This window comes from Entamoeba nuttalli, assembly GCF_000257125.1.
Source record: "Entamoeba nuttalli P19 unplaced genomic scaffold asmbl_2822, whole genome shotgun sequence".
In the NCBI taxonomy this organism is placed as follows: domain Eukaryota; phylum Evosea; order Mastigamoebida; family Endamoebidae; genus Entamoeba; species Entamoeba nuttalli.
This window is the reverse complement of record NW_008575626.1, coordinates 1-9,347: the sequence shown is the minus strand read 5'-3', so window position 1 is coordinate 9,347 and position 9,347 is coordinate 1. Positions and strand designations below refer to the sequence as shown.

At 24.5% G+C, this 9,347-nt stretch overlaps 7 protein-coding genes across 7 annotated transcripts; 2 read left to right on the top strand and 5 right to left on the bottom strand.

Annotated features, from left to right (window-relative positions):
• Positions 1–822: 822 nt before the first annotated feature.
• ENU1_043010 (hypothetical protein) lies at positions 823–1,704 on the bottom strand (the record flags this gene model as incomplete). The annotated part of the gene is made up of 1 exon (XM_008857604.1): positions 823–1,704. One exon carries the CDS (start codon positions 1,702–1,704, stop codon positions 823–825), a length of 882 nt encoding a protein of 293 aa, XP_008855826.1.
• Positions 1,705–1,767: 63 nt separating this feature from the next.
• Positions 1,768–2,343, bottom strand: ENU1_043000 (hypothetical protein; the record flags this gene model as incomplete). The annotated part of the gene is made up of 1 exon (XM_008857603.1): positions 1,768–2,343. The coding sequence occupies one exon, from the start codon at positions 2,341–2,343 to the stop codon at positions 1,768–1,770; it is 576 nt and encodes a 191-aa protein (XP_008855825.1).
• Positions 2,344–2,556: 213 nt separating this feature from the next.
• On the top strand, positions 2,557–2,961 carry ENU1_042990 (ribosomal protein L32 protein; the record flags this gene model as incomplete). The annotated part of the gene is made up of 1 exon (XM_008857602.1): positions 2,557–2,961. One exon carries the CDS (start codon positions 2,557–2,559, stop codon positions 2,959–2,961), a length of 405 nt encoding a protein of 134 aa, XP_008855824.1.
• A 134-nt stretch (positions 2,962–3,095) lies between these two features.
• Positions 3,096–4,641, bottom strand: ENU1_042980 (Rho guanine nucleotide exchange factor, putative; the record flags this gene model as incomplete). The annotated part of the gene is made up of 2 exons (XM_008857601.1): positions 3,096–4,514; positions 4,570–4,641. The coding sequence occupies 2 exons, from the start codon at positions 4,639–4,641 to the stop codon at positions 3,096–3,098; spliced, it is 1,491 nt and encodes a 496-aa protein (XP_008855823.1).
• Positions 4,642–4,829: 188 nt separating this feature from the next.
• Positions 4,830–5,618, bottom strand: ENU1_042970 (Rho guanine nucleotide exchange factor, putative; the record flags this gene model as incomplete). Its single annotated transcript, XM_008857600.1, has 2 exons — positions 4,830–5,566; positions 5,615–5,618. The coding sequence occupies 2 exons, from the start codon at positions 5,616–5,618 to the stop codon at positions 4,830–4,832; spliced, it is 741 nt and encodes a 246-aa protein (XP_008855822.1).
• A 266-nt stretch (positions 5,619–5,884) lies between these two features.
• ENU1_042960 (hypothetical protein) lies at positions 5,885–6,325 on the top strand (the record flags this gene model as incomplete). Its single annotated transcript, XM_008857599.1, has 1 exon — positions 5,885–6,325. One exon carries the CDS (start codon positions 5,885–5,887, stop codon positions 6,323–6,325), a length of 441 nt encoding a protein of 146 aa, XP_008855821.1.
• Positions 6,326–6,462: 137 nt separating this feature from the next.
• ENU1_042950 (UMP-CMP kinase, putative) lies at positions 6,463–7,068 on the bottom strand (the record flags this gene model as incomplete). Its single annotated transcript, XM_008857598.1, has 1 exon — positions 6,463–7,068. The coding sequence occupies one exon, from the start codon at positions 7,066–7,068 to the stop codon at positions 6,463–6,465; it is 606 nt and encodes a 201-aa protein (XP_008855820.1).
• Positions 7,069–9,347: the final 2,279 nt, after the last annotated feature.

Genomic DNA, 9,347 nt, shown 5'->3' with positions numbered 1-9,347 from the left:
TTATAACAGAAATAGAGACATTTTTACAAGGACATTCTATTTTTCTAGTAATCATTTTATTTCCTTTTTTTATTATTTTCAAGATTCTTACTTTTTTCTTTTCTTAATTCAATCTCAAAAATACTTAATTAATCTCAAAAAATATTTTTAAAAAATGTTCTAAAAAATAAACAAAATATTAAAACAAAATTTTAGTTTCATTATTTTAAATTAGTTTCTAGGATTATTTGTTTTTGAAACGATTTATTTTTATTTGCTGTTAGTTAATGAAGAATAAAGTTAATTCAATAATTTATATTACTTAAAAAATTAATAATTAATTTACTATTAATTTATAATAAAACTATTGTTACTTTTTTTAATAATGGATGATTAACAATGACTTGAGGTAGATTAAATGATTTGTATAATTTTATCAACCAAGAAAAATTAGTTTAAAAAATAATTAAAACCTACTTTTTATTTATTGTTGTAATAATATTATAAAGATATTGAAATATGAAATATAAGGTTTGATAACTTTGTAATTTTATTTAGTAATACTTTTATATCAACTAAAATGTTTAAGTTATTGAATTAGAAATGAGTATTTATTTAACTTGTTTGGTACTAAAAACACTTATGATACTCACATAATTAATGAAAACTAAAAACCATTATTTATTTAAATAATTTTTGGGTAATAATCGAATTAAGATAAAAAAATTCAATTTATTGGTTCTTTTGTTTAAAATTTTTTTCTTATTTTAATGTTATTTAAAACAAAAATTCAAAAAATATTGTTCTTTAAATGAACGTATCAATAAAGTTGTGATGGTCTTTTCATTCTGTTGTATCCGTAGTATTAAAACATTTATCACAACATTGATAGATCGAATATACTTTTTCAATTGGTTGTGCATGAGCTGCAGCTTCCCACTGTTCTGTTCCAAAATATAGAAGTAATTGATCAATATCATAATTGAGATATGTTAATGCAGTACGATAAGCTTGTTGGTTAACTGTTTTACTGTACAAAGGGAGTGTTTGCTGTTGTTTACCACGAACACTTATCAAAGAATACATAGCGTTTGGGTGTAATGGATATTTTAACGAAACATCGAAATAACGTGCTAATAAGTTAATAATATGAGCAATATCACCGTATACTTCATTCATTAATTCTAGCTCTTGAGACCCAATTTTATTTGGAATAACTACACCATTTAGTAACATAATAGGCTGTGTTAATTTATCATCAGGACGTTGTTTTAGAGAATATATTTTTTTTAATTGATTAATAAGTTCTTTCTTTAATTGAAATACTTTATTTTGTAACTCTTTATGCTGTCTTTCCAGTTCCTCAGCAATACTCAACACTTGAACACTATTTTCTAGTACTTCCTTCATTTCTTTTTTTTGGACTTTTTCCATTAATTCGACACTTTTCATAAGTTTTTGACTTTCTCCTTCAATAAATATTTTAAGGTCTTCATTTTGTTTCATTAGAGTTTGTTTTCTGGACTGTAACTCAATTCTTTTGAGTTGTAATTCTTCTAGTCGTTGAAGTTTCTCACTAAGGGTTGTTCCTTCAGATTTTTGTGATAAAATATTTGATATTTTAGCTTCTAAATCAGCACATTCTTCTTTTCTTGAATTAATGGCATTTCGTAACCGTATTAATTCCATTAACTGGTCATGACTACATGACATTTGTAGTTGCATTTCCTGAGTGAACTAATTTGTTCCTTTTTTCTAAAAAAAAAGTGTAATGTTATATAAATCAAATCAATCAAATTTTCTTTCAAATTTCTTAATAGCAAGCTCAACACCAGTAGTTAATGGAAGAGTATCTTTCATAGCGTATTTCACTGTTCTTAATTTCAAAGATTGTTTAATAGTAACATAAATATCACGAACGGTTAAAATAAATTTGATGTTGTCTAAATCAAGTAAGTCTGGAATATCCACTCCTCCAATCAAAGCCTTTCTCATATTGGATATTTCTTCTAAAATACGATCTCTTTTGTTTTGTATTGAAGAGGTAGTATGAAGCATTTTTTTAATTTTATCATCTATATCATCACACTCTACATCTTTTCTACAACAATAATTAACAGAGAGAACAAATAACTCTTCTTGTGTTACAATTCTAATGTTTGTTTCATTAATTCCAAGAGCTATTATACTATCCCTAAACCATTTAACCATATCAACTAAAGGAGCTTGTTTAAGAACCCGATGCAGTTTTCTTTCCATCTTTAGTTTTGTATCTCGTTGTTCCTCTTTTGCCTTTCTCTTAGCTTTACGTGAGTTTGGATGTTCCTTTTGAAGAACAGGAAGTTTTGATGTATCGTCAGACATGAAATGATTCAATCCTGATCAATCACAAAAAAGTAATGAAGAGAAAAAAATAGGGTTGATGTATTTATTTTTTGTAATATATGACACAAAAATAATTTGAACAAGAAAGAAAGATAGCAAAAAGAATAGTAAGAAAATTAAAAAATAATAATAAAAACCCCCAATGCGGAACAAACTAGAAAAAAGGGCTTTATTTGTTAGTCTCTCTTATCTATGGTCGGACCTGTCATAAAACCAAAGATTGTTAAGAAATATACTGGACATTTCAAGAGATTTGATTCAAACAGATTCCTTCGTGTTAAAGCATCATGGAGAGTTCCAAGAGGTATTGATAATAGATTAAGAAGAAAATTCAAGGGAACTAATCTTCTTCCAAAGATTGGATATGGAAGTGCTAAGGCTACTAGAAATATGCTTCCATGTGGACTTTATAAATTCCCAGTTCGTAATACAACTGATCTTGAAATGATTATGATGCAAAACAGAAAATATGCTGCTGAAATTTCACATGCTGTTTCTGCTAAGAAGAGACAAGAAATTATCCAAAGAGCTAAAATCTTAAACATTAGAGTTCTTAATGCTGAAGCTAGAATTAAGAAACAAGAAGTTGCCCAATAAATAAATGGTTCTTTTGTGATAAATGGGAATACTTTTAGTTTTTTTCATATTTTTCTTTCTTAATAATAATATAATAACTAAACTAATCTTATTTAAACAGAATATAATTCACAGTAAATTATTATTTATTTTTTTTAAAGCCAACTACTCTTGAATTTACATAAAGTTGCAAACCAATTCTTTTCATTATTTGTTCTCCATTTATCATTTGCTATAATATCATCTAGTACTGCTTTCCAATCCTTTGCATCACTTTCTTGTTCAAATTTAAGACTAATACTATCATGATTTCTTTTTACTATTAAAGTTGTTGCTTTTGGTGTTTCTAATATTACTTTATTATCAACTAAAATTTTATCGCCTTCCCAACAAATCATATCATTTAGTAAATAAACCATTTTATGTTTTCCATTTAACGATACTTTATTCTCTCTTAAGAAATATCTCCATGGTTGAATTAAGTTAATGTCATTTAAAATTTGACTAACTTCAATAAGTTTATCTCGTAATTTTGCTCTTTCGTTTACTTCGTGAATGAAAAAAGTATAATCTGCATTTGCTTCGAATAATGTTTTGTAGTCTCGATGACTTTTTGAAGTTCGTTTCAATATTTGTTTCAATAAAATTGGATATCTCATGATTCGTTGTACTGGTTGGATTAATAATCCTTCAATAGTTTGATTATCTAAAGAAGGTTCTTTTGCTTTATCTTTCAATAACTTCTGAACACATGGATATGTCTTTAAAAATTTTAATTCACTTTGAGCAATATTATAATCAATGCTAAACCTGATATACGGCCATACATTAGATAATAAATCTTCCATTAAATTACCTAAACAAGTATTATAATTAAAATGTTCTACAACTGGTTTTAATTTTTCTATGAACATTTTACTACATATTATTAAATCTTCTAAGGTAAGAAAGACATTATCAAATGGTTTTTGTAGAATAAACCCATTATTTTTTAATTGCATCATTGGTATTCTAAAATGAGTGTTTAATAATGACATTTTATCACAAAAACTTACTTCTGTTTCATATAATTCTTTAACAGCTTCTCTTCTTAATTTTATTGTTTCTAAATCATATCCTTTTTGTGCAATAAATGCTTTACATGCACTTTCAATTTTTGCTATTTCTTTATATTCACTTTCTTTAATCACAATTGTTGACTTAGAAATAAGTGCTAAAGCATTTAATCCGACAGCACTACAAGTTTTTCTTCGTTCATGCTTTATTTCATTTTTTGTTTTTGCTATAGTCAAATCATCTTTAGCACTTGTCTTAGTTTCTTCAGGACTAATTCTTTTTCTTTCTAACATTGAAGAAAAGCTAAGTAAGGGTTTTTTCTTTTTAATGGTTCGTTTTTCTTCATCTTTTTGAGAATTACTTACTCTTTCTGAAGATACTGTGAGACTTCTAGAACGAAATGGTACTTTAGGAGTAGGAGTTGGTGGTAGTGGATGAGTTGGAACAGGTAGTCTAAATGAATTTGATTTTTTTTCAAGGTTAATCACATAATCAATAATTTTATGATAAGCACTAAACTAAAGAATTAACCTTATAAGGTATGATTTTAAATGAAACATGAAAGAAACAAACCTTTATAAACTCAATGACTTCATGATCAGTTAGTCCCATTCTTTTCATTACAAATATATCAGTGTCGTTCATACCGCCTATTTTATTGATTAGATTTTTCTTACAAAAAAGTAATCTCTATGAAAATCATATTTCCTTTAGTAAAACAAATAAATATCATAAAAGATAAAAAAGATGTAAAATAACTAAACTATATCATATTTTGTTATTTTTTCTTAAAAATTTAAACCCAAAAATCTACAAAATAAGTTTAGTAAATATCAGTTATCATTTATTGGGGTTTCTTCTTCTTTTTCTCCATCACGTTTATAAATATCTGTGACCATTGGTTTCATTTTTTCAATAAATTCTGAAACATTGAACCCTAATTTAACGTCAATTTCTCCACCTCCAATCCAACAATAGTCTCCTGGTAATTTAGTAATATCGTCAGCAAGAACTATTGGTAATTCTTTATTCATTCCAAATGGAGTAATAGCATTGTGTTCAAATCCAGAAATAGTGATTGCTTCACTTTCATCAGCAACCCTAAAATGAAAATATTTCTTTGGGACAGTTGGATTAATTGTTCTTAGATATTTAAATAATTTATGAGATTGCATTTGTGCTACATATTGAACAATTAATAAATAAAATCTTGAAAATGTTGGTGTTTCAATTCCATCATCTGGAAAAGCTGTATTTTCAAGGATTAATGATTTACATAATTGAGTTATTGACTCAGAATTTAATTGTTTTCTTCTGTATTCAAATGGCATATTATAATAATCTCCAGTTACTCTACAAAGGCAAGAAGAAGTGATATTATGTTCTAAAGCACTATTATAACATCTTAATGTACAATATGGTTTTTCATCAGTAATAATAGTAATCAAAGTATCTAATTGTCTATAAGAACATTCTAATGGACGAGAGGGATGTAAGTGAAATCGTGGTTTTACTTCTGGTATAGAATTAGTTAATTTAGCAAGTAAAGAATCGATTTTATGTAAAGTTTCTAAAGATTGTTAATTTTATTTAATTAATAATATTAATACATACAAACCCATGCTTTCTTATTAGTTATTAATAGATCTTGTTTTATATTTTTTTTTGTTTTTAGTTCAAAGAAAAATAACAAAATAATTTTTTAGTATAACAAAATAATTACTAAATGATTCAAATAAATTTTAAAGGGAATGAATGAATTAATTAACAGGACATTAAGAAAAATATTAATCTTTTTTGGATAAGAATATTTCAATACTAATAATTATAAATGATCTTCTTTGTACTTATTACCATTGGTTTTGCTACGTGTATAACTCAAAAAACTATGTGTGGGAATGGTACTTTTGAACAGTCATTTGATGTTATGACAATAACATATACGTGTTGCCCTTGTATAGAACATTGCAACAATTGTTTAAATAGTGAATTATGTAATGAGTGTGAGCCAAGGTATGGATTAACTCATAATTCTACTGGAGGTTTGATATGTTCTCCATGTGAACATGCACATTGCGCTGTGTGTGAAGAAGGTTCAGTTGGAGGAAAATTGGAAGAACAATGTTTTAAATGCGTTGATTCATTTAAAAAAGATGAAAATGGAAATTGTGTTTATGATGGAGACGCAGGATATGAACAAGTTCTTTTATTTGATATTATTATGAGTATTTGTGGGTTATTCTTTGTTGTTATTCTTGCTTGTAAACAGATGAATAGAAAATATCAACAACTTATTACTGACTCTACAACTAATACAAAAGATGAATAAATTGATTTAATTAGAATGAGTTAAAATAAAAATGTTTTTATTTATGACAATACAAAGAATTGTAATTATCATTCATTTCTTTCTCATTAAAGAACTTTTCATCTTAATATGATGAGAATGAAAAAAGAAGATTTTAATTAGAATGGAATTTTCTTTTCTGTGTAGAATTTTGTCATTTCTTCATTAATTGTTTTAAACACTTCTTCAACACTTCCTTCACCTGAGACTCTTAACAATTTGTTGATTTTTCCAAAATGCTCAATGATTGGGCAGGTTTCTTTTTCAAATGTATCAAATCTTTTTAAAACAGTAACTTCATTATCATCACTTCTTCCACTATCAACAGACCTCTTCATAATTCTTTTTTTCATTGTTTCTCTTTGAACATCAATGGTAATGCATTTAACAACTTCAAAAATTTTGGAATCAGCCATTTCTTCCCAAACGTTTTTGTTTTCTTCATTTCTAGGAAAACCATCAATAAGGAAAACTTTGTGTGGATGTTCTTGAATAGCCTTTAATAATAGTTTTACAGTGATGTGTGAAGGAACAATTTTTCCTTCTTTAATAAGTGAAGAAATTAATTGTCCATCTTGTGAATCTGGTCGAGCCATTTCAGCTCTCAATAACTCACCTGCACTTAAATGAGTTATTGGAAATTTTTCTACTAATTTATCACATTGAGTACCTTTTCCTGCACCTGGACCTCCAAGAATGAAATAAACGTATTTAATGTCTGACATAAAAAATATGTTTATATGTTCTTTTTCTTTTTGTCCTTTTTCAGAAGGACATTGCGTGGAAACACATAACCTTAATTTTATATTTTTATTTATTAAATAACAAAATTTTTTAAATACTATATTAACTGAGGAATTTATTGTTTTCTGTTTATTCAATTATATGATGATTTAATTAATATTTTTAATACAACCTGTTCCTATTGGTTTTTGTTTATTCAATTGTTTAATTGTTTCTTGTTAAAGACAACAAATAATATTTCAGAATTATTCTGTGTAGTTCGTGGTTGGTTCAAGTTTAAAATTGTTGCTGAAACTTTTTTATAACTGTTTATTATAAATACGTATCTGTTAAATTAGTTCAAGTGCTGTTTTATTTTTGTCATTCTAGTGTTAATCGCTCTCAATTTCTTTTTTTGCTGAAGCTTCAATTGAATACATACACATGTTTATATTATAATTATGCATACTTTATTACATTTCAATTAAATTAAAATTGTTTGTATTTATAATAATCATTTATTAAATTTAATTTCATTAATTTAAATCAAATAATTCTTGAATATCTTTTATTAAATTCATTATAATAATATTAAAATAGTTATAATTTTTAATAAGTTACATATAATCAAAACTAGAAGAAAATACTTCATTTATATAGTGTTTGATTATATAATATTGAATTATGAATGAAAAATATGTTGTTAACAAATTAATATGAAAAATAATAAGATAATACAATGAATTAGATTAAATAGTAATAAAAATAATATTGAAATTGTTTAAAAAATAGTTAATATTTATCGTTTTGTGATTATAATTATTTATTATAAAGCATTCATTATTTTATTAATATTAATTTATTTCAATGAAATATTTTGAATTAGTATTATTACAATATTTTATATTCATTAAAATATCTTTCTTCTCAACTTTTATTAAGTTGTCATTAACTTGTTCATTACTTTTATCTTTTTTAATCAATACATCACGATTTTCTATTTGAATAACTATTAATTAGTGTATATTTTATTTGTATTACCAATATATTTTTTATTCCATTATTTTTTTATTCATAATAATGAAGTTGGTTTAATTATTAAACTTCATCTTCATTATTTAATATTACTTTTATATGTAATATTTATTTTATAGCATATTAAAGTATTTTTGATTATTTTAAATTTGGTAGAGTTATATTAGTAATATTGGTATTATTGATTTTTATGATATGGTTATTTGATATAATAACATTTAAATACATCAATTCAAATATTTTTAATTCTATTAGAACTACAATCAACCTTCTAATCTATTTAGTATTATCATTTGATTTAATAACACTAATTTTAAAAAAGTCAAGTATAATGTAATTAAAAACAGAAAATGAGTAAGATTGATAAGAGTTAATATCAAATGAACATAAGAGAATTTATAACTAAACAGATTCATTTTTATTCAATAAATTAACTTAATGATAAATATGATAATATAATCTATTTTTATTGGTTTTGAATCATTTAAAACACCAATGACTCTGACTTGATTAAAAACATTACCTCAGCTTAAATGAAATGTTTATTACTGACACTCGGTGTATTAAAATAGCTGTGATTTCGGAGAAAAGAAAATAGCAATTGACGTAAAATGATTTATGAAATTATTTTAGAAATGAGTCATTAATTTATTGATATTCATAACAGTGTTTTTCATTTAATTAACAATAAAATCAAATAATTAAAATGTTATAAATTATAAAATTTGTTTATTCACTATTTTTGGATATACGTAGTATCATTTGTATTATAAAAAATAATTAACTAAGATTGATTTTGTATTTTAAATCAAATATATAAAAATCATTTTATATTATCTATTTCTTTTCAAACTTTATTATTATCATTTTCTTCTCATTGGTATTTATTAGTTATAATTTTTTTATTGTTATACATTACTTAACAACTTTTTTGTTTCATTTTCATGCTGTTTTGTGTTTTTTTTATTCAGTTTAGTCATTTTACTTATCTTTATTTATCCTGTTCATTTTGTTTTTCTGTTTTTTTTTTCAATATTATTTTATTAACATATACGATTTCATCATTATCACTTACTTCTTTTTTATTCTTTTATCTTACTTTTCTTATTAATTTATCAGTATGTATTTATCATTGTATTATTTGGTTTGTAAGTAGATTATTCTTTTTAGTTGTATCTTCATTTTTCTAATTCTTTCGCAATTTCTTTTCATAGAAATGGAAATGAATGAGAAAAAAGTCAGGAAT